Source organism: Fusarium verticillioides, chromosome 4, assembly GCF_000149555.1.
Source record: "Fusarium verticillioides 7600 chromosome 4, whole genome shotgun sequence".
Classification (NCBI taxonomy): Eukaryota; Fungi; Ascomycota; class Sordariomycetes; order Hypocreales; family Nectriaceae; genus Fusarium; species Fusarium verticillioides.
The window spans coordinates 3,682,602-3,709,478 of NC_031678.1; the positions used below are offsets into that span (position 1 = coordinate 3,682,602).

General features: G+C 48.7%; 12 protein-coding genes and 1 non-coding gene across 13 annotated transcripts; 9 read left to right on the forward strand and 4 right to left on the reverse strand.

Moving 5' to 3' along the window:
* Positions 1-3,615: 3,615 nt before the first annotated feature.
* Positions 3,616-5,429, forward strand: FVEG_12321 (hypothetical protein; the record flags this gene model as incomplete). Its single annotated transcript, XM_018901672.1, has 3 exons — positions 3,616-4,035; positions 4,084-5,263; positions 5,314-5,429. The coding sequence occupies 3 exons, from the start codon at positions 3,616-3,618 to the stop codon at positions 5,427-5,429; spliced, it is 1,716 nt and encodes a 571-aa protein (XP_018760205.1).
* A 172-nt stretch (positions 5,430-5,601) lies between these two features.
* On the forward strand, positions 5,602-6,603 carry FVEG_17223 (hypothetical protein; the record flags this gene model as incomplete). Its single annotated transcript, XM_018906482.1, has 2 exons — positions 5,602-5,612; positions 6,030-6,603. The coding sequence occupies 2 exons, from the start codon at positions 5,602-5,604 to the stop codon at positions 6,601-6,603; spliced, it is 585 nt and encodes a 194-aa protein (XP_018760206.1).
* Positions 6,604-6,956: 353 nt separating this feature from the next.
* FVEG_12322 (hypothetical protein) lies at positions 6,957-8,720 on the reverse strand. Its single transcript, XM_018901673.1, has 10 exons — positions 8,549-8,720; positions 8,462-8,493; positions 8,313-8,411; positions 8,224-8,265; positions 8,105-8,171; positions 8,016-8,056; positions 7,759-7,968; positions 7,375-7,705; positions 7,239-7,321; positions 6,957-7,181 (listed from the first exon to the last, which is right to left on the reverse strand). Exons 1-10 carry the CDS (start codon positions 8,642-8,644, stop codon positions 7,148-7,150), a joined length of 1,035 nt encoding a protein of 344 aa, XP_018760207.1. The 5' UTR covers positions 8,645-8,720; the 3' UTR covers positions 6,957-7,147.
* A 636-nt stretch (positions 8,721-9,356) lies between these two features.
* On the reverse strand, positions 9,357-9,736 carry FVEG_17224 (hypothetical protein; the record flags this gene model as incomplete). Its single annotated transcript, XM_018906483.1, has 3 exons — positions 9,357-9,430; positions 9,486-9,581; positions 9,628-9,736. 3 exons carry the CDS (start codon positions 9,734-9,736, stop codon positions 9,357-9,359), a joined length of 279 nt encoding a protein of 92 aa, XP_018760208.1.
* A 1,545-nt stretch (positions 9,737-11,281) lies between these two features.
* On the forward strand, positions 11,282-11,569 carry FVEG_17225 (hypothetical protein; the record flags this gene model as incomplete). Its single annotated transcript, XM_018906484.1, has 2 exons — positions 11,282-11,424; positions 11,497-11,569. 2 exons carry the CDS (start codon positions 11,282-11,284, stop codon positions 11,567-11,569), a joined length of 216 nt encoding a protein of 71 aa, XP_018760209.1.
* Positions 11,570-11,981: 412 nt separating this feature from the next.
* On the forward strand, positions 11,982-12,920 carry FVEG_17226 (hypothetical protein; the record flags this gene model as incomplete). Its single annotated transcript, XM_018906485.1, has 2 exons — positions 11,982-12,723; positions 12,772-12,920. The coding sequence occupies 2 exons, from the start codon at positions 11,982-11,984 to the stop codon at positions 12,918-12,920; spliced, it is 891 nt and encodes a 296-aa protein (XP_018760210.1).
* A 483-nt stretch (positions 12,921-13,403) lies between these two features.
* FVEG_17227 (hypothetical protein) lies at positions 13,404-15,154 on the forward strand (the record flags this gene model as incomplete). Its single annotated transcript, XM_018906486.1, has 4 exons — positions 13,404-13,747; positions 13,797-14,458; positions 14,501-14,634; positions 14,690-15,154. The coding sequence occupies 4 exons, from the start codon at positions 13,404-13,406 to the stop codon at positions 15,152-15,154; spliced, it is 1,605 nt and encodes a 534-aa protein (XP_018760211.1).
* Positions 15,155-15,818: 664 nt separating this feature from the next.
* Positions 15,819-16,829, forward strand: FVEG_12324 (hypothetical protein). The gene is made up of 2 exons (XM_018901674.1): positions 15,819-16,583; positions 16,636-16,829. The coding sequence occupies exons 1-2, from the start codon at positions 15,955-15,957 to the stop codon at positions 16,661-16,663; spliced, it is 657 nt and encodes a 218-aa protein (XP_018760212.1). The 5' UTR covers positions 15,819-15,954; the 3' UTR covers positions 16,664-16,829.
* Positions 16,830-17,677: 848 nt separating this feature from the next.
* Positions 17,678-19,704, forward strand: FVEG_12325 (hypothetical protein; the record flags this gene model as incomplete). The annotated part of the gene is made up of 9 exons (XM_018901675.1): positions 17,678-17,732; positions 17,784-17,872; positions 17,922-18,009; positions 18,060-18,142; positions 18,191-18,382; positions 18,435-18,511; positions 18,566-18,953; positions 19,005-19,409; positions 19,459-19,704. 9 exons carry the CDS (start codon positions 17,678-17,680, stop codon positions 19,702-19,704), a joined length of 1,623 nt encoding a protein of 540 aa, XP_018760213.1.
* Positions 19,705-21,727: 2,023 nt separating this feature from the next.
* Positions 21,728-22,369, forward strand: FVEG_17228 (hypothetical protein; the record flags this gene model as incomplete). Its single annotated transcript, XM_018906487.1, has 1 exon — positions 21,728-22,369. One exon carries the CDS (start codon positions 21,728-21,730, stop codon positions 22,367-22,369), a length of 642 nt encoding a protein of 213 aa, XP_018760214.1.
* Positions 22,370-22,656: 287 nt separating this feature from the next.
* FVEG_17229 lies at positions 22,657-22,730 on the reverse strand. The gene has a single exon. It is a non-coding gene; the product is annotated as a tRNA-Val (tRNA).
* Positions 22,731-23,389: 659 nt separating this feature from the next.
* FVEG_12326 (oxalate decarboxylase) lies at positions 23,390-25,040 on the reverse strand (the record flags this gene model as incomplete). The annotated part of the gene is made up of 4 exons (XM_018901676.1): positions 24,561-25,040; positions 24,295-24,510; positions 24,126-24,249; positions 23,390-24,078 (listed from the first exon to the last, which is right to left on the reverse strand). The coding sequence occupies exons 1-4, from the start codon at positions 24,927-24,929 to the stop codon at positions 23,390-23,392; spliced, it is 1,398 nt and encodes a 465-aa protein (XP_018760215.1). The 5' UTR covers positions 24,930-25,040.
* An 860-nt stretch (positions 25,041-25,900) lies between these two features.
* On the forward strand, positions 25,901-26,777 carry FVEG_12327 (hypothetical protein; the record flags this gene model as incomplete). Its single annotated transcript, XM_018901677.1, has 2 exons — positions 25,901-26,150; positions 26,197-26,777. The coding sequence occupies 2 exons, from the start codon at positions 25,901-25,903 to the stop codon at positions 26,775-26,777; spliced, it is 831 nt and encodes a 276-aa protein (XP_018760216.1).
* Between the last annotated feature and the right edge of the window lie 100 nt (positions 26,778-26,877).

Consider the following 26,877-nt stretch of genomic DNA (forward strand, 5'->3'; position numbering starts at 1 on the left):
AGCGGCTGGACTACAATATTAAGCCTCGCGCTGCGCTCCCTGAGTGGCTTTCAGAGCACATAGCTGGTGGTAAAAACCTTTAGCATGATTTTTCGGGCTTGTCGACTCCACTCTCAGGCGACTATGTAGTTGACTGCTGCTCAAAGGTTAAGCTTTAGTTTAGGCTGCGAACACAGGTGATGAGTGAGGGCACAATGAGTCTGATGCTAGTGGTGAAAGGCATGCAACTGAACACAGTCCTGTGATGGTGTACTTCTCTGAATACGCCCGGAGTTGGAGAATTCGAAGTTTGATCAAGAGACGGCAACAGTTCGCCCACATCCCAATTGGACTCCTACTTTGGCTATTCGGGACATGGCCTTATGCGACCAGCAGGTATATCAAATCGGCTCAAGTGGAACGGGATGTTCACGATTAAGTTTCTAGTAACGGGGTCTAGTCCCAGCTCCATGAATGCCATAGCAGAGCCGTGGCGTGCCGGTCAGTAAGAAGTAGTCCTGGATTTACTTGCTTACTCAATATGCAATAACCAAGCAACCACCACTACTCCGCTCAACTAGGCCAACAAAGGGTTCAATATCATGCGAATTTAAAATCAGGCTGTGACAGAGTCGAAAATATCATCAAGGGTTGTTATGGTGGGAGCAAGTGTTGAAAAGTCAACTATTGCTGTGCTACTTGGTAGGAAGAATGCTGGGCGATGCATGTCAAAATGGTCTGTAGCGCCAAAATAGGCATCATGTGAATCAAGATCTACCAGTTGAAGAGTGAAATCTGCCAGCAACTTACCACAAAATACAGATAGTAATAAAAAAACTCTGGCCCGCGAATCCAGTTCATCAACCCAACTGCTTACCCATTCTTGGTCCGTTTCGTCAACAGGTTCGAGATAGCTGTGCCGCATTCCCCGCCAAGTTTTCACTTGACATGTTGGTTCTCATCCAACTGCGCCGCAGGGGCATGTCCCACTATTGGGTCGCATGGAGACATCCCCGCCCAATCTGGAGATCTCACTCGCAATCCTGGGGTAATTGACAGCGAAGCATGTGGCACGAATTCCGGGGAAGCCTGTGCCACATCAAGCGTTGCAGTGCAGAGGAAGTGATCAACCCTTTCGGTCCTACTAGGTGCCAAGAGATCGTGAAGTGTTAGTTGCCTGCGCGAAGGATCAACTCCACAGATTTTGGCGTAGTCGTCAAAGATCTGCTTGTTGATCTGTCGGGTATGGGGTGCCGAGCGTTGGGAAAGTGGGCAGACTTGATGATCTCCGGAATTACGGGTAACAGGCCGCCTACTGAATAAACAAATACTGAAAGATGCTTTTAGTGTTCTTGTTGAACACAAAGGCGATTGAATAAGAGCAGACACTACGTTTGAACAAGTGGCAATTTGTGCTACCTACCCTGAACGTTGGGATTTGATCTACTTATTTAGGCTCGCTATTACGGTAGCTATGTATTTCAGCAACTGTCAGACGTCCCAAAGAGTGGACAGGGAGCCCTTGATGGTTCAATGCGACGTTTCTCCATAATCATAGCCTGGTCCACGGTATCGTGCAGCTACTCCGAGCTGTCAAGATCGTTTGAGGCTCAAACCTGCATGATGCTCGCCTTGAAGGCTTGTATTGATAAAATGGCCTTTGGATACCGTATAACACCAGGACCTATCTGACTTTGGCCCATGTTAAAACCATGCATTCGCCAGGCCAACCTTAAAGAGTTTAAAATTAGTCTATCGGCTCCGAGCATCGTCTTTGGGCGGTAGCGCATGCCCAATAGCGTGCCGCCTAACAGTTTGGCACGCTTCGCTGTTGTACAGCTTTCGAGTCAAGATACCGGTATTCAATTAATTGATGTTCGAGCCGGAGTCTCTACTCTCATGTCTCTCGGTCCTATCTGAAGCGAGCAATCTCTAGTGATTCCCAAATCTCAAGATCTCAATCTGCCAAGTGCGGGGGCAAGATCCAGGAACCCCAAAGCCTATCTTGGCTTCCATCACCACAGTCACCGTCCAAAAGCATCACGTACGCGTACTGATTGAGATAAACATCGTTGTCAACGCACAGGCGCGGCCCAAACCCTCGGATTCAGCATAGAGTTTCGGTTTGACTGCTTGGCGATGCCAGATGCAACGACGGAAAGGTTAGGCGAGAGACACTTTGGGGGCTCCAACCCCAATATGTCATCAAAAGGCGGCGCGGACTTGGCCCAAACGGTTGGAGAGCGCTTGGAACTCGACCGAGATGCCGAGGATCAGCCAGGGTTGCATTCGAGACAGTTTCAGGGCGTAATAATCTGGGCAACATCAGGCGAGTTTTGGTATTATCCTTGGACAATCATTTATCCTCACGAGATTCAATATCACGATGAAAACCTGCAATGTCACTGATAACGGCATTCGTATCGGCATTGACAAAAACTTGCTGAGGAAAGCGTGAGGAGAAAGGTGTACGATACTGTTCGTGGCTTGCATAAGCCAAGCTAGACTCAATTTTATGTGCTTGGGCCTCGTTTAAAATAAGCTTGTGCAGGAAAAATCGGGGGCAAACTTTGGGGTTGACCGCTGTGGGGAAGCACATCTTCAGTGACTGAGTGACACAACCTTGACGACAGAAAGGGCAACGTCGAATGGGGGCATCAAGGCTCTGCCATTGGTTAACGCGCCATCCTTGTCCTGCTGCTCTCTGAGTCTTTGAGGTGAGAGCACTTCGGCGAACCTTTCTATCGGTGCGTCGTATCAAGTCATGCGGAGATAAAGAAAAAAAAAAAAGCATCGACCGTTTTTCGGCTTTGACAGCGAATTTTCTCCATTGTTTTAGTCGAGATGGTGTCTCATGACTCAGTCGAGGGAGCTGAGAGCTCAACCTGGTCTAGACTCGCGGGCCAAGAGAGTCAGACACGGAGAGTCGGCCAATGGGATATGACACGGCATTTGCCGCGCCGTCGCATGGAGGAGGTTAACCGAGGCCTTTTAGCCAGCGACCAGAGGAGTCATTGCCAGGGAATGGGGGGGTTGTTGAGATGCAGCATGCAAGGCATCATCAGTGAGGAGACAGCACAGTTTCTTCATCGCTGAGAGTAACAAGCATCAATTTGATTTCCATGGAACAGAGATGCAATGCTTTTGGCGGAACAAATACCCATCTCAACCTGTCAAACCTCTCATCTCGTACCCCAGAAATGGATCCCGAGTCCGCGTGGATAACCCCCATGGGAACACCATAACGTTAATAACAGCTTAACCTTAATCGACCCCATAAAGCCTTGCCATTTCAGTGCTCTCACTCGGATTTCCCTCCGTCGAATTGCCAAGGAACCAGGGCATTCGATCCTGGATCAGGAATGGCGCGTCACCTCGGGTTATCGACACCGAAGCAGCGAAGTCGTTGAACCAGTTTTCGCTGCCAATGCGGGGAAGATACAACTGATTGAACCAGTGCCCCGTGGGGAAGTACCACCGAGATATCCCTGCCTGATCACCGGACTGGTGTCCATAGAACGAAATGCGGAGTCTTTCTTTATATTTATCCTGCTCCTCCTCCCTCCCCATTGTCTATCCTTCCCCAGATCTGCATCTCTTTCCTTCTTCATTCTTCCCTTTGACAGACTCGAAGCAATGGCGCCTCCGAATGAAACTTCCCACGTGGAAGACGGGCAGAAAGCTCCCGTGCACCACACTGAGTTCTCCGGCTACAACTCACAGGTCGAGCTCATCGAGGCCGCCGTGGCTGCCAGTGATGCAGAGTGTCTCCTCCCCAAGAAGGAGCTGTTCTCGCGATACTGGCCTGCTGTGACGTTCAGTATGCTTCTGAGTGTTGCTTTGGTCATGGAGGGTATGGATGTTGGCCTTATCAACAACTTCTTCGCCCATCCTGCTTATCTCGCGCGTTTCGGTTGGCCTGACGCCAATGGCAAGCAGCATATCTCTACAAAGTGGCAGGGTGCTATTGGTGCTGGAAACAACTGTGGTTCTATCATCGGTCTCTTGATCAATGGTTACTTGCAATCACGATTCGGTTCTCGACGTGTTTACATGGTATATCATCTCTCACCGCGTCTCATTGATCCCTGCTAATCTCACTAGTTCGCCATGTCCCTCATGGCCTGCACCATCTTCGTCCTCTTCTTCGCCGTCAATGTCGAAATGCTCCTTCTCGGTAACCTCCTCTGCGGTATCCCCTGGGGTATCTTCCAGACCCTCACCACCGCCTACGCCGCCGAGATCTGCCCCGCCGCCCTCCGTGGCTACCTCACCGCCTGGGTTTCCATGTGCTGGGGAGCCGGAAGTTTCCTCGCCACTGGCGTCCTCCGTGGCTCTCTCGACCTCAAGGGCGACGCTGGATGGCGAGTCCCCTACGGTCTTCAGTGGATGTGGATTCCTCCTCTGATCACCGTTGCTTTCTTCGCCCCCGAGTCTCCCTGGTATCTCGTCCGTCGCGGTAAGCTCGAGGCTGCTGAGCATGCTCTTCGTCGTCTTGCTCGCAAGGGTCACTACACTGATGAGTCTATGGCTCAGACTCTCGCTCTCATGAAGCATACCAACGAGATGGAGAAGGTTGAGGCTGAGGCTGCTAGCTTTAAGGACTGTTTCCGAGGAACTAACCTTCGCCGAACTGGTATTGTCTGCATGGCTTGGGTCATCCAGATTCTCAACGGTCAATCCATCACCAGTTTCGCCGCTATCATGCTCAAGTCTATTGGTATGAGCAACACCATGGCTTTCAACTACAACATGATTATTCAGTCCGTCAACATCATCGCCACTGCTGTCGCCATCTGCCTTATGGGTAGAATCGGACGCCGAACCTTTTACTTCTATGGTTCTTCTGGTATCGGTGCCTGCATGTTGATCATTGGTATTCTCGGCTTCGTTCCCAAGGTTGACAGTGTCGCCATCGTCACAGCTGCCTTCCTCGTCGTCGTCCAGTGTATCTTCAAGGTCTCTCTTGGCCCTACCACCTACGTCGTCGTTGCCGAGACTGCTTCCAACCGTGTTCGCGCTCAGACCATCGTCATTGGCCGTGCTGTCTACGTCTGTGGTCAGATCATTGTTCAGCAGCTCAACCCCCGTATGCTCAACTCCAGCAGTGACGCTTGGAACTGGGGAGCCAAGACTGGAATGTTCTACTTCGGTCTCTGCTTCATCTGGGCTGTTTGGATCTTCTTCTTCCTGCCTGAGACCATGAACCGTAGCTTTGCCGATCTTGACTATCTCTTCCAGAAGAAAGTCAACGCTCGCAAGTTCACCTCCACTCCTGTTGACTGTAAGTTATCTCCAATATCCAGTGACAGGCCCTTACTAACTGTGGAACAGTGTTCGAGATTGTCGGACCTGACAGGGCTACTGATAAGCTTCAGGGTATTGAGGCTGTCACTCCCGTCAACACTAACACTGCTGAACCTGAGATCGAGGGAACCAAGAAGCCTTAACTGTTTGATAATACTCTGAGTTGATGTAATGGATATTTGGTGATGATTGGCATGACTAGCAAGCGATGTTGATGCATGGGTCCAGCCTATAGAGCTATTTTAGTACCTAAAGAGACTTTGGATACCCAAACATGACATGACTAGGCTTGGTAAACTGTGACACACGTGTATAATGGCGAATGAGTTTGTAATAAATTTTCATGCTGTTTGTGTGAACCCTGTAAATTCTCAGGGAAACAGAGCCTAAAATCCTAACTTAAGGTTTGAGATTGAAGCCCTGCCACCTATACAAACCGAGTTTAGCCACAAAAGCCTGATATTGCGTCCAGACTCTAATCAAGATGCTGACACCTTGTCCTTTTCCTTCGACCTTTCTTTCTCATGTTCTCGACTCCTTCCCACTCCCACTCAACCTTTATATCAGGAGATACAGAGCAAATCATAGCTATCACGTACTGTCTTCACGTACCGATATATCCGAATTTGCGAGCACAAAAACCTCACCAGAGCCGATATAAAGCTTCTTCTGCCAAACGGAGTGCCTGATGGGTTGGTATTCGTGACGAGCTGCAATCATCCCTATCACAAAACACCATGTAGCGACAACTCCGACTACACCGATCAGACACCAAGCATATTTGCCACAAAACCTGGAGGCAGTGGGTTGATGCAACATGTCCTATGGCGAGGGCATTCGGGCAGTGATCGATCTATCCTCCACCCAAGTGGCTATCTAAACCGACATCAGCTAAATGACTTACTCCGAAAGATCAGACAGAAAGGAGGATACTTGCTGTTGCCGCAACGTGGCCCCAATACACCACCTGAATGGCACGCAATATCCGAATTTGATCGCTTGGAGGTATTGCCTTCAGAAGTAGACCTTATCAGGCTCCGCGGTGGTTGGGGTTTCCTGAATCGCTCACGGGTGCATAACCTGACTCTTCTAGGCCGTGAAGAGATAGCATGTGGTCACTGCAAATACGACAAGAGCTGTATTGTTGTCCACTACCATTGGAAGATACGCTTCTCGGATTGGGGCTTGAGCTGTGCGCCTCACGACTGGTTTGATGCTATTGACAGGGAGTCATGCGTATACAATGGCCCTGCCGGTGTGCCTGAGACCTACCATATCGACGCCTGTCACAATAGCTATGTAGGTAAAGAAGACTAGATTGGTCAGTGGCCACAGTCAATTGGCTCTGTCGAAAGGACAGCAACAGATTTTGGGACAGGACATGTACATTGGTAGCCCAGGAGAAGCAACGTTGCGGGGATGATAATGAAATCATTAGATCACGGGAGGGCGATAAAATGGAAGATCTGGAAGAAACTCTGCCCTGAAGTGAACAAGCTGCTCTTAGTCAGGGGCAACGATAGAATTGAGGACCCCAGCTCATGCCAACATCACGAACCTGACACATGACAGGGTCGCGAGACGGAGGACTCAGAAGAAGCTCCCGTCCCAAGAGAAGAATCAGCCCAATTTAATGTTTAGGCTTTGGCGACGGCTATGTTGCAATATTGGCAGAGTGGGCAGGCTGAGATCTTGATTAATCAAGCTAAATTGTTGAGAAATCCTGGAATCGTCGCAAGCGGAATCATTTTTGCAGTCGCAGGCAATGCTGATGCACCAAAAGAGCAACTATACATAGTCTTGATAAACTTGATGATACCTCGCAACAGACAATGTCGTCAACCTCTCGAGGCCCCCTGATTTATTCCTCGGACTTTTGACCGTATACAGTGGTTCTGTACAGATATATGTTAGCCTCAACAGATTATGTTTTAGGATTATTAAAAACGTACACCAACACGTATGAGTGAAGCTTTGGGTTCAACAGCTCTTTACGCATCTCCACGAGGAAGACCTGCGCTTTCTCGTACTCCCACTGAAGTTCCCATGTTAGCTCATTCACAACATAAAAAGAACTAAAAGACATACTCCTAGAAGCTCCGTCAAGCTGCGGATAGAAAAGCCTTCCAATCCTTGTAGCAGGAACTGTCGGTTCCATGCACCCCACTGCTTGAGATCCTTGTCTTTCGCCCAAGTACCAATCGGTACTTTGACCTTCTTCTCGGTGATATTCTTCAAGCCAGCCTTCTCGAATTCTTCGGCGGGATTCCAAAAGAAAGGGTTGCCGACCTTTTCTGCTACCTGATTAAAGATCTTAACCCAAGTTTTGAGCGGAGATTCGGGGCTCATGGTATCGTCGTCAGCTCTGGCGTCTCCCCAGAGTTCAACATGCTCGATCCAGCCACCGGGCTTGAGATGCCTGTATGATGTTAGAGAATGACCTGTAAAGATGGGACGGAGTACGTGGTCTACCTTTGGGCCTTCTTGAGGAGTTCTGTCCAATCTGGCACGGTTCCTGTCATGTAGCGAATGTGGATAAAGTCAAACTTATTTTCGGGAAATGTCCATTCTTTGTTAATATCGTCAACTTCGAATCTGCAGTTTGGCGGGATGAAGTTTGGTTGGATCGGCGAGAGATCAACACCGATGACTTCAGCTGATGGGTGCAGGTCTGCCATATCGCTGGTATCATCAGTATGAGGCACTCTCGCAGTACCAAGGTGACTCACATGGCCCAGATACCTGTGCCGCAGCCGACATCAAGTACATTCTGCGATAGTCAGTGGATGGACATTTAGCTAGATAGTAAGCAACAAACCTGCGGATTCTTGCCGATCGGAGCTTCATACAACTTGCCGTCGAGGACTGCCCGAAACAACTCATGACTGAGTTCTGTTAGAAATGATGAGATTAAAACCGTTTAGAAGTGAGACTTGCATCAAATCTTCAGCCTCTTGCTGGCGATCGTCATTCGCTCCCCTAATTCTATGAGTATCCTAAACAGCTTGTGGATTCTGAGTTCTCACCAATAGGTTCCATCGCCATATGCATGGAAGCGTCTACCATGAACCCACTTGTAGTTCAAAATAGACGAACGCAAGGACTCAGTATCACTGACATCCGTTCTAGGCCATATTAGCGAACCCTACCCTAGTGTCAGTGCATGCCATCTTACGCCAAAGAATACGCAGAGTCAGAATCATTATCCTGAAAGAGTACATCAGCAGGGTAGTAGAAACAACACAAAAGGTTATGAACTGACAGGCTGAATGAATCCATCTCGCGCGGGGGTTTCAGAAGCCTCCACAGCGTCAGGCGGAGACTGAGGTGACTTGTCGGGAGATTTTGGCGAAGACATCGTGAGGATAAGCGAAAAAGGCCAAGAGATCTGACAGGTAAGAATCTGTTGGTCTCAGTCTGACTGCATGCAGAAAGGTAAAATGGTTTGTGACAGAAGAAAACTCAGATGGCGGTCAAATTATTTATCTCGCATTGCCTGACTCCCCCACCTATTTCATGCATGGGTGAAGTGTTCTGTGGGGAGGAGGTGACATTGTGAATGGGCCACGAGAGTTTCGATGCAACATGAAAATCTTATCCATTTTAATCACTACCCCCATATTTGCATCTTGACCTTGATATTCACAGAGAGTATATTGATGGAGATCGACAGATGGTGGTTCTTCTTCCTTTGAACGGAGCCTTATTAGCTGCCTTAATTAATCTGAGATGGTGGTTCAAAGTAAATTGGTACTGAATTAGTAGATGTGAGTGACTTGATGTGATCGCGTAACAAAAATAATAACTCATGGCCACGATCCTTGACGGTCGCATGAAAGACTGCCTGAACATTTTGCTCTGGCCATATGAACGAGGCTTGCAGACATTACCAGGCTTGCACCCGAGGCAAAGTTGTCAAAGCTGGAGCCTGGCGCCCGAAGAGTGAGCATTGCCGCCGAACTTTTGGCTCAAGTGGGATCTAGAAAGATTGTTAGCATTTGCATTGTAGGAATGGTTTCCAAGTTTACCTGCATTGCTATTGTCGAATAATGGTTTGTGTCTGAAAAGCTTCATTTACTGGATATCGCTTTATCAGAGTTCCCAGTCTGCTGACTGACTGCCCCAGAAGCATAGCCGCCGTCATCTGTGGATAGTTGGTTAGTATGTATACCTAGATTCACACGAGTAAGCATACTCACCCGATTCTTCGTCATCGTCATCATAATCATCATCATCTTCTTCTTCGTCGGAGTCCCAATCCTCGTCATCTGTTTCTGGATCAAGATTCCAGTGATCTTCTGCTCGTCAACACTTGTCCCCACGATGGACTTGCTTGCAAACCTATATTGTGTACCTCCTCTACGAACTCATTGAACATGCCACACTGGTAAGCGCTGAGGATGCCGAGTCCGACGACCAAGATATAGATTATAGCGAATTGTAAAGCCATGATGAAGTGGTGTGGCTGTTCAGAGCTGAGTGATGTTATTGCTGAGATGTTGGTGTACTGTCAAAGTAAGGGGAGAAAAAGAAGAAAGAATAAAGTGATACGCGTGTGAGGCGCGTGATGTAAGCCATCAGCTGTGGGGACTATCAACTCAAAATAACACTCTTGGAAAGTCACTTCAAGCAGTATACCAGCTACCTGACACAATTGCCGAAGGAATCAAATGATACATCATAGAGGGGGGAGTAGATGCCCAGGAAGATAGAACTTTGGTTAAGATCCGTACGCGAAAGGATAGTTAGTGTTCGATGAGGACAAAGATTACAGCCAATGGATGTCCTTAGAAGGGTCTTATTAGCAAAGCCACAATTAAATTTGGGAACAAGTTACCTGTAATATGAATGGATAGACCCTACAGCTGACAACTCAGATCACGCGCCTCGTACGTCGCCATTTGGCGTAACAAACCTAGGCATAACCCTCAATTTCAGTGCATCTGGTGAACCTTGCCAGCCATCGACTACCTGTGCCGATACTTTGTGCCTTAAGCTGTTAGAATCTTTCGTGAAATATTTCAAGTTTGGATTGTTACTTATTCATGTCACTTAACGAACTTTAAGCAATTGTGTGGGGAGTCAGTGTGAATGAAGTCATTACTAGCCACCTGCGCTTAACCTAGGGTCCGCCCTGCACCTTTTGATCCAGCAGTCAGAATGCTGCCTGAACTCAGTTTATGGGAGTGTTGATTTTGGTCGATAGACCTGATAGTTTATGGCTACATTGCGCATCTGATACGGGCAGACATGACCCAAACCTCATCCCGAAACTTCCACGCTGGATTCATATTAGAACTTGACAGAATTACGCAACGGCGCAACTCTTTCAAAACGTGAAAAAGCAATATCCAAGATCGAGGTCGGTTTAAGACTCCAGAGACGCTGCTATCGATTCTCTAGAGTGGTGTTTCGAGATGCCGCAGGACTGAAGACGAGATGCGGCTCTGTTTGTGATAAAGGCTGAGGATGAGATGCGAAAGCTTGGGGTAAGCAATGGACATATTTCTGCTGTCCTGTGCAAGCTATACCAGGCGAAAGTATTAAATCTCAAACTAAAATTGTGCAGCATCAATGGAAATTCATCTGTTCTAGCGTTCTGGCTCCTAGCTCGAAGTCTTTGCACCCCTCATCTCATGGAGGACATCAAAAGAGGGGTCGCTCCAGCTCCCAAGAAGGCATTCACCACCAACCTGACGTAGAATAACTAAAAGAATGTCCAAAGCTGAACGCGACATACTACGAGACAAAGCCACTCCACAGCGGCTCATCTAGCTTTCGGCGTCTGGTCCGAGACACTCACATAACAATCGCGGGCCTCCGGCTCAAAACTGGCAACGATGTAATAATGCCTTATCGGCAACTCCAACTTGATAAGAAGTACTGGGGTGAGAACTCGTAACACCTTGATATTGGCAGGTTCATTGACAACCCGAAGTTATACTCGACGAGAGAGTGCAAACTATTCGGCGGAGGTACGACGTTATGCCCTGAGATGACTCTCAGCGCGGCTTCGGTTTATCTCGCGACCCTTGTCACGCTGTATGAGATTCAGCCTGTCCAGCGTTGCGAGAGTCAGCCTTTTCCGGAGGCGAATGATAAAGTGCGGATGCTGGGTATCATCTCTCCAGAACCGGGGTATGATGTTAAGGTCTCGATGAGATATGTTGGAGCCGACTAACAGCCAGGTACTGGAGGTGCTTTATCAAGGTTGCCACGTTCAGACCACTATCAAATCACTTATCTTCTCAGTGTGACGATGAGCAGCATCCAGACCAAGTAGAACCAGAGACCCTACCACTTCTCACAAGGACCCTGCTCAATGCCTCCAATGAATATGCTAAATCAGTTCAAGAAGCGGCTGAATGCGACATCTCCAACCCCTAATTTTCAGCTCCGCCAACCCCTGTAACTATGCCGCGTCTTGGCACCATGACTATCACCCCCCGACGAATCATGATCAGCGACAGACGAATTGGCGTCAATATTGGCTGCGTCCAGGCCTTGTGCTTGGGAGAAATGATCATTTGCCGCGATATGCACAGGCGTTTTGTTCGCAGGGCTGAATGGGCATGTTGAGCTAAACAAATCAGTCCTTGGAGTCGTGCGACTTGTAAACACATTTAAAGCCAAGGACATTTTTAACAAAGCCGTATTCTGTGAAACGTTACTCAAGTCCTTTTCTTACTGACAAAATGGTTTACGGCGATAAAAATGCACCTAATTGCCAAGTCCCAACTGGACTCAGCTCACTCCCCCGCAAAGACTGCAATGCCACTATTCTCATCCTCCTACCCTTTATCGTCAATCACCTCTCCGCGATAGTCACGCACCTCACCCTTGGTAATCGCAAAGCAAGAAATAAGCTCAAGTTCTGGGATTATAACCATCTCAATGGACCACCGAAAGAGGCTCTATCATGGACACCCTACAACACTCTGGCGACCATCGCCATGACGGTAGTACAATGCGTTGTTAGCGCGGTGGCTGTCAAGGCCTCTGGTCTGAATGTCAGCATTGGACCGCTCATTATGTTTTACTTGACCAAGCCTCGAGTTGGATGGGTAGTTGTCATGTTATCGGCTTGCTTCTACGAACCTCTCACCGATACAGCCACCGATGTGCTCTTCCAAGACTGTGTGTTGGGTGTCTTGGCACTTCCTGGCGCGCTTATGTTCTTGAGAGTCAGCGGTTTTGGGGAGATGCCTGATGGTTGTGATACATATGACATGTACGACACTTATGCGATGGGCACGAATGGGGATGCCAATCTTTTCCTGCGCAGTGGCTCAAGCAGCCTTGTCGCATGCGGTGCGATACTACTGTTTGTTGGTATTTCCATGCTTTGGAATCTTCGCTTTCTCAAGAGACGTCTCGGCCTGTTGGCTATGATTCCTTGCACGGGCGCATTCGTGTCTGCTTGGGTTCTCTGGATCGGTAAGACCGCCAATCACGCTGTGGTGATTGAATGCTAACGACGTTCAGGCTTCGACTATGCTGTTATGAATGGAGACTTTTGTATCTCTGGGTCGGCTATCGGAACTGTATCTGCTATATCTATCATCTTTCCGATTTTGAACGGTCTTTTGCGTGGCTGGATCGGATATCCTGGGGGAGGCTACTATCCGTACTAAGTTGTCGCTTTCATCTTGAGATTAATCTTAAACAATCGAGTTTCTTTATTCATCAGATATTGCAACATCGGAACTCAATACCCTTGGTGCTGAACACAGGCATTTGTGACTGGCTACGTCACGCGAGCTGAGAAACTTGCTTATGAAAACTTGGCTGAAGCTGCATAAGCATATCTCCTAATCTCTTATCTCTCTGCACAACTCAACGCCTCTCAAGACTCTCATTGGGCGTCACTCGGACATCTCGTGCAACTCAAGTGAGACATTGTCTCGTGATCGACAGCGCATCAGAATGAGGGGGCCCAGATCTCCCAGTCTTCATTTTCCTTCCCGCGCTGTATCATAATTCTCAATTTCTTCCGTCAAGTGACTTCAAGCGCTAGTGTTACAATTTAGCTTCTTGTGCACACCCGTAGCGACCATCACCCGACTTTTCCCCCGACGGCTCATCATTTCTTGTCCCTCGTATCACAAAGCGCCGAAATGTCGCGTGCATCCTCAAGCACAGCTAGCAATGACGATACCCTCGAGCTAGAAGCCGCTGGCTACGTCCAAGCCATGCCGCGTCGCTTCTCGCTCTGGTCTTTAGGCGCACTGTCATTCACTCTGACCTGTACATGGCTCGGAACCGGATCTTCAATCGGAATCAGTTTGACTGAGGCGTCTTCCGCTGGGACCTTATGGTCGCTACCCATCGCTGGCGTGATGACCACCATCGTGTCGCTGGGTATGGCTGAGCTTGCATCGGCGTATCCTGTTGCTGGGGCGCAGTACTATTGGTCTTTTATGGTTGCGCGAGACGACTACAAGCCTTTCGCATCCTATCTGTCAGTACCAAAGTTTAGTGAAACGTTGAGATCCTGACTTTATCGACAGAAATGGTTGGATGAGCGTTATCGGCTGGTGGCTTGCTTCAAGCTCAGTCTCCAACTTCGTCTCATCTATGATCCTCGATATCGTTGGTGCATGGCATCCAGACTGGGATCAAAAGCGATGGCACCAGTATCTGATATACGTCGCTTTAATATGGATCGCCACAGCCGCCAATATTTTCACAGCGCAGTGGATTCCTCTTTTCAACAAGATGGTCTTCATCTTATCTGTCCTAACTCTCAGCGCGACTACGATTACGCTCTTTGTCGTAACGAAAGAACATTCGTCAGCTGAATTTATCTTCACCGATACTACCAACCGAACAGGCTGGTCAAGTGACGGGTTTGCATTCATGTTGGCAGTGGGTAATGCAGTTTATGCATTTCTAGGCAGTGATTGCGGAGCTCATCTTTGTGAAGAGATACCAAATCCAGCCAAGAACGTGCCCAAAGTCATGATATATCCGTTACTCATGGGTCTACTGACCGCGTTCCCTTTTGCAGCGGCTCTGATGTATGCCATTTCCGATTTGCCAGCTGTGCTCAACACAACGACTGGGTTGCCGCTCTTTGAGATTTACTATCAAGGAACAGGGTCTAGACCAGCTGCGTCGGTACTGATGTCGCTGTTCGCGTTCTGCTTCTTTGCTAATCTGGTGGCCAATGGTACGTTTCTTTCCCACGACCAAGCTCGCGCTGACCCTATAGCGACAACTTCGTCTCGTACGCTCTGGGCCGTTTCACGTGACGGCGCCTTGCCATACTCACAGTTTTGGGGCCGCGTTCATCCCAGGTTCCAAGTTCCTGTCAACGCATTGCTTCTTTCTGCTGTTTTCATTACTGTTAGTACATATCTACCAACTATGCCCTTTCCATCTCACTCACCCCATCTTTTAGCTATACGGTCTCATATTCCTCGGTTCGTCGACCGCATTTTCTGCCATGGTCAGTGCGGCCATCATCTTTCTCCAAACCTCCTGCGTCATTCCCCAAGCTGTTCTCCTTTACCGAGGGCGTGATCGTGTCCTGCCAATTCGGTACTTCAGTCTCGGTAGATACGGCGCTGCCATCAATGGCATCTCAGTCGCATGGGTAGTATTTCTCGATATCCTGTACTGTTTCCCGACTACCATGCCCGTCACGCCCGAGAACATGAGCTATGTCTCGGTCGTCTTCACCGGACTGGTAGCGTTTGTCATAGCCCTCTGGTTCACAACGAAAAAGGGCTCCTTCACGGGGCCTCAGATCAATTTGGATCTTCTAAATGCTCGACGGCTGGCGGCTGTTCAGACGTTGGAGGGCACTCGCCCAACGGCGGAATACCATGCCCTTCGAAGTTCAGAGATTGTAAAGGAGGATTAGGCGGCATGGCAGCATTGAGTCGTGTCGTGGATTTCCCTGAACGGCTGACCAAATGTTGAACGTTACGATCTTACTCTGGCGACACACGTGTGTTGTCCTATTGGCTTAGCGTTCTTAAGTACCGTTATATATCTATTCAATACGAGGTCAATTGCAGCTCTAAGGATCATTCCTCATAAACTAGTCTGCGGCTGAATAGAAGCTTACCTTGAATACAACGTAGCATACCAAAAACCTCGCACTGCCTTCCCAAGCAGGCAATCCCCGACCTTGGTGGGGTCGCAATGGTAGCATTCTCCGTTTCACACCGCAAGAGACTCCAAATCTCCACATCGTAAAAGAATTCTCCGGGCCCTCGGGTGTCAGCCTTAGGCCTCATAGGGCTCTAATGATACGACTTTTCGAGTCATCCGGGATGCGGAAATATTTGACCGATCCACCCGTGCCGCTCCGTGCCTCACGCCAAGACGTTCGGTTATTTCTACAAACGAACCAACCTCACCTTGGCGATGGTCGTTACTGGTGAGAATGTGATTTTCAGGGGACTTTTTGTCGGTGCGGGCGGCAGCAGCCTAATTTGCCCTGCATTAGTCCTATGAAAATGGCACGGCTATGGGTATACACCGAAGGCTTTGAGAGATACTTTTTGCTCGGCAAGGTTGAATCGGAGGGTGATACTGATGATGAAAATCTATATAAAGCAGAGAAGTCTCCGCCAACAGTAGACAATTTGTCGAGCTCAATCAGCCATTCAAGGAACAACCATACAACAAATTCCATATCCAGACTTGACCGTCAAAATGAAGTTCACTACCATTACAACTCTTCTCTCCACCAGCGCAGGTGCCCTCGCTGCCGGCCCCAGCGCTACAGCCAAGAAGGCCACGGCCATTGAGTCTATCAAGGGCGACAACGGCATCACCACTCCCCTCCCTATCCAGCCCGGCATGGTCGACAACTGCGACGTTTTCTACTACGTCAAGCCCGGCGATAACTGCCTCCAGATCTCCGCCCAATTCGGCATCTCCTTTGACCAGTTCAAGGAATGGAACCCTACTGTCGGCAATGACTGCCTTAGCCTCTGGGCCGACGCCAACGTTTGCGTTCGCACCATTGGCTTTGAGTACCCTGAGATTGCAGCTTGCTACGGTAGCGAGAATATTCTCCCCTGGGGAAGTAACAAGGTTGCTGCTGCGAAGGCTGCTACTGAGTGGTGTAGCAATGGCGCGCAAGGCGTTTACAATATTGGTGAGAAGAGGACCAAGTGTGTCAACGCGCCGTCCGGTGATGGCAAGTTTATCTTTGAGATCTACAATGAGTGGGGAATTCGTCAGGGTCTTCCTTCTCAGGAGTGTCAGCGAAACCTCGTTCTTCCTATCTCCAAGTGTCCCGAGGGAGGTCAGGGACGCATGAAGAGCTGGCACACAGAGTAAGTTCCCCCATTGATATCTACTAAAATGACTGATGCTAACATCTCGCAGGACTACTTTCGAGAAGGGGAAGTGTTAAATCTTGGACGACCACTCTTGATTGACGATTGCTTGAGAGCACCGCGTTCGTCTCTCAGTCTATTGAGACAAGGCAGTGATGATCTGCCGGCCGTGTCCTTCGGATCCATGATATCCAACTTCATAGTATATAATACGATATCTCTAATTATCTGCCAAACCTGTGCCCCTCTCTTTCTCATTTGGCACTGTGCATGCTTGCCGCTTTATCTATGAGTTGAACATTCCACTTATCAGCACCCGGAGCTGAGATTAGCGAGTGCAACTGCTACCATTCGACAGGCGTAATATGTGGAATCATTGTGTCTGTATGTAACCGGAGCGGGCTTGAGGCTGAACCACTCAGAATCTAATAAGCACATGACGTTGAGATGGAAATTAAGCGTGAATTTGATAAGGCACTTGAGGTAGCCATCGAGATAAGTTTCAATTGCTTAGCGCAGCGAAGGTCCAGCCGAACGCGGGGCAGACTATCAATCGTGGCTTGACATCGATATTCTGTTATGAGAGATACCAATATCATCTTGAGATTGGCCTGGATCTTACTGCTTTTAGAAGGTAGGTTGCATATTCCCCAATTCGATGTTCCGCTATCCAAGTCATTTTGCATTCCCCACCGCGCTATTACGTGACAATGGCCATCTTGTAAGCGGACTACGTTCGCGAAAGACTAGTGAACTTCGAAGGATCAGACTCCATTGTAAAGGTGGGGTAAAGATAGAGATTAAGACGCCCTTCATCTTCACTAGTCGTTACCCCAGATTCTAGAGAGGCGCTTTTCGGCGACTATCCGATGTGGCTGTTATCAGGTGAGCTGCCTCCCTCGCTTGGACCTTCAAGGTTGTATCCGAGCTACTATCAACATTTTACCAACTGATAAGCGACGTCGGAATGAAACATCCGGAGACTGCAACCAGCAAATCCATTGCTAGAATTATAAATCACCCTCGTGGCACCTTCAATTCGTTTTCATCGACAAGCCATTACAGATTATCAGCGCAATATAATCTTAGTCATGGCTCTGCAGATAGATCGTGAAACTGTTCCAGGGACTGAACAACTCATTGACGGTATGCAAGCACATTCATTCTGGCCTTGACAGCAGCTAACAGGAGCGAAAGTGAATCACAAGTTGGAGAACAGCGATCATGTTGGACAATCTGATATTGTTCTCATTCCACAGCCAACGAGCTGTGGAAGCGATCCGCTCGTGAGTCGCGTTCGGTGCCCTTCGCCATACATTGCTGACGGTGGTACAGACGTGGTCGAAGCGAAAGAAGTATTATCAGCTGCTCCTAGTCGCACTCTACGCTTGCGCCTTTTCCTTCGGTGAAAACACTCTCGGAGGTTAGTGCTCTAATACCCCTCCTCAATCAACGTTACTGATAAGATAATAGCAGCTTGGACTACTGTCAGTGAAGATACAGGCGTCACTCTGACAAACATGAACGGCGGCAGCGCCTTGAACTATCTTCTTCTCGTATGTCAGATTTCGTCCCCTCTTGATTTATACCACTCACCGTTCAAGGGATTCGTCAATATTTGGTGGATGCCCACCGCCAACATCCTTGGCAGAAAGCTAGTCTTCCTCGCGACAACATGCCTGTGTCTCGCCACCGGCTTTTGGCTTGCTGCCATCGAGGGAACAGTTCAGTGGATGCTTAACATGATTGTAAACGGAATCGGGACTTCTGCGTATCAAGCAATCATTCAACTTACCGTAGGGTGCCTATCGGTGTAATCTCTGGCAATGTCACTGACTTGAGGTGTAGATCTTCGATATGTTTTTTGTTCATGAACGTGGTCGCATGCTCTCAGTATATCTCTTTGCTCAGCAGCTTGGCTCTATGTATGAGTATCCGTTACTGACGCCTGTAAAGGCTTTTTACTGACCTCATCGCAGTTTGGGCCTTATCTCTGGTGGTAGCATGTCCGACACCGTCGGATGGAGATGGTCGCAGAATATCGTTGGATTCATCTTTGCATTCGTACTAATTGCCTTCACGTTTACTTTTGAGGAGACACTGTTCCCTCGCTTCCTATTCGCTGGGTTGCAAGCGGCTCCCCTTCCTTCTCAGAAGGATGAAGAGACAGCGGAGAAATCTACCGAAGGAAAGAGGTTGGAGCTCAGGCCAGTTCCGAGCCAGGCCAACGGCATGATCGATGACTTTCCCAAGCGGTCTTACCAACAGATCTTGAAGCCGTGGGTGAGGTTTCCTCAGAACAAGACGACTTTCTGGCAGTATTTCCGCCGTCCCTTCTTTCTCTGGGGCTTTCCCAACGTCGTCATCGTAAGTATTTCTGTCAACTCCCCAATATCCTTCACTAATAAACAAACCTAGGCCGCGTTCATCTATGCCTTCGGGGCCACCGCCGGTATCGTCTCTTTCAACACCATATCCGAGATCCTGACAGAACCTCCTTACAACTTTAGTACCACCAATACCGGGCTTGTGTTCTTTGCCGCTTTGATAGGAGACATCATTGGTTGGGGTATCGGTGTGCTAAGCGATCAAGTCGTCATTGCTTTGGCGCGACGAAACGGTGGTCTCAAAGAACCTGAGATGCGACTCTACACGCTTGTTCCTTGCTTCGTCTTCGCTGCGGTCGGGTACATGCTCTATGGCTGGGGTGCCCAGACAGAGGCCCATTGGATCACCATCGCCATAGGTATCGGCGCCATGATCTCACATCAGGTTGGAGCTTGCACGATTGCTACTGCGTATGCAATGGACTGTTTCCCAGGAGTGAGTCGTTGAACCGATCCTATATCAAGAAGAAGACTGACAATCCTAGATATCTGGAGAGCTAGTCGTTGTACTGGCTATGTGCTCCTCAATGGTCAATTTCGCCATCTCGTATTCTGTCCAGCCTTTTATCGAAGCCTCTGGCTACGGCTGGACCATGACATGCTATGGCGTCATGGTATTGTTGTCGGTCCTTGCCGCTATTCCTCTTCTGCTATTTGGAAAGAGATGGAGGATCGCCAAGGGCCCGAGATACTATAAGTTCTTGGACGAGGTTGGAGGGTATACCGACTAGCACAAGTATAGGTCTGGACTTACAACCAGTTCGATTCCAAGTTACAAAGGGCATCAGCCAAGATGATCGCCACACTTAGAAGCGATAACTATGTACTGAACGAGTGAAGTAGGTATTAAATAAATACAGCTGAATTCTCACTATATATAAACCAGAGGCTATAGTTTTCTTTTATTCTATGAAAAGAGAGAAGTGGTCAATCTTATCCACTAAATCCCTTTTATTGGTTAAATTGACTAACATCCCGAGCCGCTCGGTTTTCGCCGCCATAGCCATAGTGTTGATGTTCTTAAGGAGGTCCTGCATATGCAAAGAGACCTCTCGCCTTTAGCAGAGGGGCGCGATCTACCTCCCGATAATATCCCAACCTCTTATGCTACCAAAGAGGCGGGTCCTGGGTAGGTAACGATTCCAATGCCTCCACGACTAAGTAGTTAGCAACTTGGGCAACTCCCTTTTGGGATCTCGGACGCTTTCATACTCAGTATTTAGCTCAGCATCGGCTGTGGTCTTCATGATGCGCTCGCTCGTCCTTCTCGTCCATCAGTTCATTAATTCGCTCAACGACACGTCTGAGATCGAGCATTCGTGGCGAATTGCTGTCTATCAGGAAATCGAGATGCCTGGTTGAGAGGCTTATCGGTATTGTAACTGACACAAGTGCTTTGGCGACTCGCTGGTCTTGGGCTTTTCCAATAATTGGAAGACTCTCTACCCGCACCGTCATGCCATTTCATATCGTGGGAGGCATCATTCCGGAAGCTGCAGTGCCGGTTGTGGTGGGACGGTGGCCTGGCACCACGCTCCTCGGCCAGCCCATCGATCCACAGGAAAAGCTGATATAGACAGCATTAATTGGCGTAGCGGCAACGAGAAGCGTACAGTTGTGACCACAGTTATTCTTTGTAAAACTAACAGCCACGTCAGCGTCTGAAACCCGGCCATGAGCTACGAGAGCGAATATGATTCCAGCATGGCCAGGGGACGCCCGTACTACAGTCAGTCTAGTTGAAGAAGTAGTCGCCATCAAAGGTATCATCATGAGAATAGCATGGGTCTAGATGCATAAACGCGATGCTTCCTTGCCTAGTGAGCTTGGCACTGACCAGCCAGATACTCTTTGTGAAAACGATTGTACCCTAGATTAAGCTGAGAAAGGCAGCACTGTCAAGTTACGTTGGGGTGCCCAGCTTCTTACTGTCGTAATTCTTTCGGCATTTTGGTACAGTGTCTAAGTTGTGAGCCACATGCGTTATATACAGTTGAGAAGGTACTGTTCGGTGACAGCCTTTTCCGGCGCATTGCTCAGTTGAGTTATTCAAGGCGTATTCTCAGGCTACCTTGTATGCACTAATCCCTTACAACAGATTATTATACGCTGAAGCAGATCCCACATTAGTTTACTGACGACTGGTGAGCGACTGATACTAGATGCAAGACACCCGTCCATACCTGCATCAAAAATGACTCGATATAGGGGGTGTCCATTGGCTCGGTTGGGATCGTCAACTGGTACCAGCAATCTCTAAGTAATGCAGAGCAGTCTACGCCGTGACATACTTTACAGAATGTCTACATGCTAATAGGCTGTGTCCATGGAAGTCTGCGGCTTGCAGTTAAAGCCGGGGATGATTGGCAAGGTTGATCCGCCACGAAGTAACGCTGATAGCCAAGTGCCGGGAGGCAAGGCAGAGAATTTGAGTATAGAAGGTCTAGTAAATTGGACGGCAGTAGTGACCGCTCGTCGATATCAAGACTTATTTGAATCTCATCGAGCGTCTTGGAAAGATCTGCCTATTGGAGGAGTGGTATATTGAAAGGTAAAGGTTAGGGCAATATCTGGAAGTGTGTTCCGGTTCCATTTACCATAAGAAGAAAATAGGCTACTAGCGCTGAATGGTGGCTTTAATTGCCATCTGAACCCAGATGGATGTGAAGATCCTTGTAAGATGCGTGATAAAGGGCAGGTTCAAGTGATGATTGGTCAAAGGCTGCGTCTGTCGGGGGCTTCCATCATTATTGTATGAACCCTTGCCCAGGCAAACCAACTGATCTTGTCGCTTGCGGCAGCGAAAGATTCGGAAGCTACAGTGCTATCAATACTGGTCTGAAGAGCGAGCTTTGGCCTGATCAGGATCAGTTGCCTGATAATCCGATACCAGATTGCTTGGGTTGGACGTTCAAGTTGCCCAGTGATGCCGTATTTCCAGGTGAGGGCAGTGGTGTTCAGAGCTGTCGGCGCGCTTGCAGATATCTGAAGTCGAAGACATTGATGATGTACGACAAGCAATGTGTTTGCACGAACGCTACCGTGTCGAAACATTCTCCTAATCGCGTTCCAGAAGAAATGTGTTCTTTTCGATGGGCTAGGAAACCTTGTGGTGGATATCCGTATTCTCTTCGCGCTGCCCTTTTCAGCGTGTATTATGCGAGTGAGTCTAAGAAGCCTGTACCTCATGCAGCTACGCCGCAAGATGCGACATCGCCTACCGAGACCAAACCTGCCAAGACCGTCGCACAGACTCCCGGGCGATCAGTTGGAGAGATTATAGAAGGTGTGGAGACGGAAGTTCAGCTCCAGTTGCTGATCCTTGAGGGAGGAGTTTGGGAGATTTTTGCGTGGATGGGTCGCGTCATGACAAAACTGGTTACGCCAAGGGAATGACATGAAGATGATGAAATAGAGCTTGACCTACAGTAGCGCTTTGTAAGGAGGTTTAATGATGATGAGACTGCACGACTGGAGGGTGCACGACTGGTACTGGGAAAGAACTGTATGTCAGAGTTTGGATACATTATGCCATGCATTCAAATGACTCCTCTTGATAAAGCCGGTTTTTATTCAATTGACATTTACACTTACTTAAACATTATGACGCTTTTGGATCTTGAGATCACTTGTATGTTTTTGCTGAAGGAAAAAAGAAATAGCAATGACAATTGGCAAAAGAATGGTTCCGCCCGGGATCGAACCGGGGACCTTCTCGGTGTGAGCGAGATGCCATAACCAACTAGACCACGCAACCAAGGTATGATTAGTCATCGAAAGCAGCTACTGCGCGAAATGATTGTGCGCGTCGCTCTGGCACATTAGCTATTGAACGTCTACGCAGAAGCTCCGGATGTCGGAAGCGCTGCAAGCAAAATGTTTCTGAGGGTACAAGGTTCGCCTGTCGGAGTTTGCGCTCGCAGGCTTAGTGACTGTTCAAATCGCGGGTGGGGCCACTCAATGTCTCACAATGAAATTGCCAATCTCCAGGGTAAGACAAGAGGATAAAGAGAGCGACGATTTATTAAGCGACTTTGCATGAGTTAAATGTCTTGCTTTTCGATCGAGGTTAAACTTCGACTATCTATTAACTCTATAAGTTCTATTTTAGAGTGTTAACATTCTGTATCTTTAATTCTCGATTTGCTTAAGTGCCAAACGCCAAATACATAATACGAGGGGCAAATCAGGATCCCGCTTAACACACCACTTCTCAAGACAACAACATGTTCCAATGTGACATACCACTTGTACTGACCCTACGACGTTGCCTACCGTCGTGGCGCTTTCGAATCTGTCAATTTTGGCCTCACTCTCGATATGTCACTTATATCAAGAATCATGAGAACCAATATATTTATCTGTCTTCTATACATTCTTCCAAACCAGTTGCTTATGCAATCTTTATGAAGGAGTTTACAATTCCTCATCAGCTTCAGGCTTAGATCTAATAAAGTCAGGCTTGGTGATAACATCATTATCCGCATCCTTGATTCTATCCCAGAACTTGGCAGCGTTCTTGGGATCATTCGCAAACAGGGTATCAATGACCTGCTTCTTTGGTGTCTCACCCATCCACTTAAACAGCGAAATATCTCTAAACTCATCAGACCTAAAGATCTCCAGCATCTCAATGGGTTCATCTCCAATGTTCTCAACAAAGTGTCCCATATTCTTGGGAACGATGCCGACATCACCGGGAACGTAGTCAAATGTTCGTGCGTTACCCTCAGAAGCAAAGATTGTCACGCGGGCGCGTCCCTTGATGAAGAATGACCACTCATCAGCGGAGGGATGCCAGTGCATCTCGCGGATGGCACCGGGCTCGATGATGGCGTGGGCTGCAGCCACGGTCTTGGAGATGGGGAAGTTCTTAGAGTCGGTGATGCGGACTTGACCTCCACTTGTCTTGAGAGGCTCTTGGTCGAGCATGCGGTGGGTGAAATTGTACTTGGATTTCTTGGCTTTCTTGCCCTTGGGAGCTTCGTCTTTGATGGGGCCGGGCGTGCGACCCTTGAAAATGTACTTCTCACTCTCGGGAAGACGAGCAAAGACCTCAGGATCCAGGTCAAAGTTCTTGGCGATCACAGACTTTGGCGTATGAGCTGCTCGTGTTAGCTACGTGTATTCTCAGAATCGGGTGGAAACATACCCAGCCAATCTGTGAGAACAAAGGTCGATTCCTCAGAAAAGTGCCCGTTGTCAAAGATAAGAAGGAATTCTGTTCCATTTGGGCTCAGACCCTGCAGGGAGTGAGGAACTCCGCTAGGGAAGTACTGCACATTGTTAGATAACGATCAGCACAGAACCCGCTTACTTACCCATAAATCTCCCTTCTTCAAGTCGTCAATGAAGTTTCCACCTTCGTAATCAAGAGCCGTGACTCGGACTTCTCCGTCCAGCACGTAGGCCCACTCGGCCTCCTGATGCCAGTGAAGTTCGCGATAAACGCCTTCACCAAGACGCATATTCACGCCCGCAAGCTCAACACTCGTTGGCAGCTCGCGAATGGTGGTCTGGCGGGTCCAGCCGCCCTCCTGTTCTCAAATTAGTAAATCTATTGCAAATCACATTTATCTGCACAAACCTCGATGCGAATATGCGAGTCCGCAAAGCTCCAGCGCATGTTGGCCAGATTTCCATGATCAGTGCTAGGTGGTCTAACGAGATCAGGATTCTGGCGCGAGCGCGCCTCATTCCACGGTCCCAAAACAGAAGCTCCGAGACCATTGCGCCAGGGCAGAGGATCGAGCTCTTCGCCGACAGAGTCGACGGGCTTATCAATTGGGTCTCTGTGGCCCGGCGTGAACGGCACTTTCTTGCCGCCCGTCACACCGCGATAGTTGGGTGGTAGTCCCAGACCTTTGAGGAGCCTCTGGCGAGGACTGTCCTCTACGGGGACGCCCGCGCAGATGTCCAAAAGGGCTGCGAGATAGGCAAGGTGAGGGAGATGCATATTTGCGGGGCTGTCACAGACAGTGTTACAATTTGACGTGTTGGAAAGAGAGGGAATGCTAATTTGGGCAGGATGAATATCTGGTTGACATTGATGAAGGATGGATGGGGGGGCACCAATTGCTCAATCGTCACTCACGTTAAGTAGGCTTCTCAGAGTTGAGGGTGAAGAATGCCAAGATACAGCACCAAACGAAGTTCATGACGCCGAGAAAGCGATCACCGGCGAATCACCGAGTTACGTCTAGTTTGGTATACAATCCCGTCTGGGGTAACAGCGCATGATGGTGATGACTGCCGTTTGCCAACGCGGGGATCGGTTATCCGGCACATTGGCCCCCTCTAAGTCAAACAAGTAACCAACCCTGCCTACATGGTATCACTGTACAAGTCCCAATATGTATGGATGCGGCGTATCACTAAGCACATGTAACAAGCTCTCAGGGCGTTACATGCTGGCGCGTAGCCTGTTGCGGTGTGATCAGCTAGAGCCGTATACTCAACGTGGTAAAAAGGAGGGGAAGACAAGATGGTGTGTAAAGATGACGCCGTGATAGCGTGCAATTGAATCAAAAGAAGAATCCGGGTCGTGGGGTAAGGTGTAAGCCGGAGATAAAACTAGACCCGGGATTTGGGCGAGATTTCCCCGCTTATGCCAAGAATAGGTGCCTCTCCCCCTGCAAGTATGTAAACGATCGGGAGCGAACTAAGCCAAGCAAGTCAAGCACTATCTTTTAAGGGCGGAGCTAAGCTTGGCCTTGTTTGACAACCTTGTCTTAGCTCGGTGAAGACGCGGAGAGTCTGGGGAAGGGGCCTTGTTTCGTTGATCGTTTTTGCTTGGCTGGTGCTTCGACTTTAATCGTAATTTTCGTTTATTTATGCCCCTCTTCTAACCGACGTTACAAAGAAACGCATATCTCGAACCACTTTCACATCATCATCCCAACACAGCAAGCAATCTTACCACCACCAATGTCTCAACCATACGGCGCAATCACCAACGGTGAGAGCAGAGCTGAAAACGGCATCTCCGCACAGAGCGATGAAACGCAGGCTCTGCTCACTCCGAAGCCAGGATCTAGATCTTGGTTGCGCGAGAGATTAGGTTCTGATGTCCGCCGAGATTGGGCTGATGTTATGCTTCTGGCGTGCTACATCATAACAGGCATTCTCGACAGTGCTTCCATATCAACATGGGGTGCCTTTGTATCTATGCAGACCGGTAAATCTTTCCTTCCGTCGAATCTGATCTGATCTGACGTTTGTAGGAAATACGGTTTATCTGGGTCTTGGACCTACGGCTGGGACTAATCGCTGGAAAAAGTCGGGATCTTCAATTCTGGCTTTTTGTATCGGTTCATTCTTTTTTAGCCGTCTGCACAGGGTGTTTACACCAACACCTAGGCGAAAATGGGTGTTTTGCTTGTCTTTTGGCATTCAAACAGTCTTCATCGTTGCAGCTGCTTGTATCGTTACCTGGGGCCCTAAAGGCGCAGGCCCAGATGATACACCCTGGTACGTCATCGTACCAATAGCTCTCGTGGCGTTCCAAAGCTGCGGGCAAGCTGTTGCGAGTCGTGCGCTCAAGTTCAACGCTTTGACTAGTGTTGTTCTCACAAGCATCTACTGCGACTTGTTCTCCGATGCGGAACTGTTTGAGAGCATTTTCGTCAATGCGGAGAGAAACAGGCGTGTCGCAGCACCGATGCTCCTCCTCATCGGCGCTATAATTGGAGGACTCATTGCAAAGAGCGAGCTGGGAACTTCTGGTGCGCTGTGGGTAGCCGCTGTACTCAAGATTACTGTCATGTTTGGTTGGGCGGCGTGGCCTGCAGAAGAGGGGTCTTGAACGAAGCTATCGGTTCTACTTGTGTGATTCGACAATCCGCTTGTTTGACAGGGTCCTATCTTTAGAGTCTAGACTTTTTAGTATTACACCAGAGCACTTT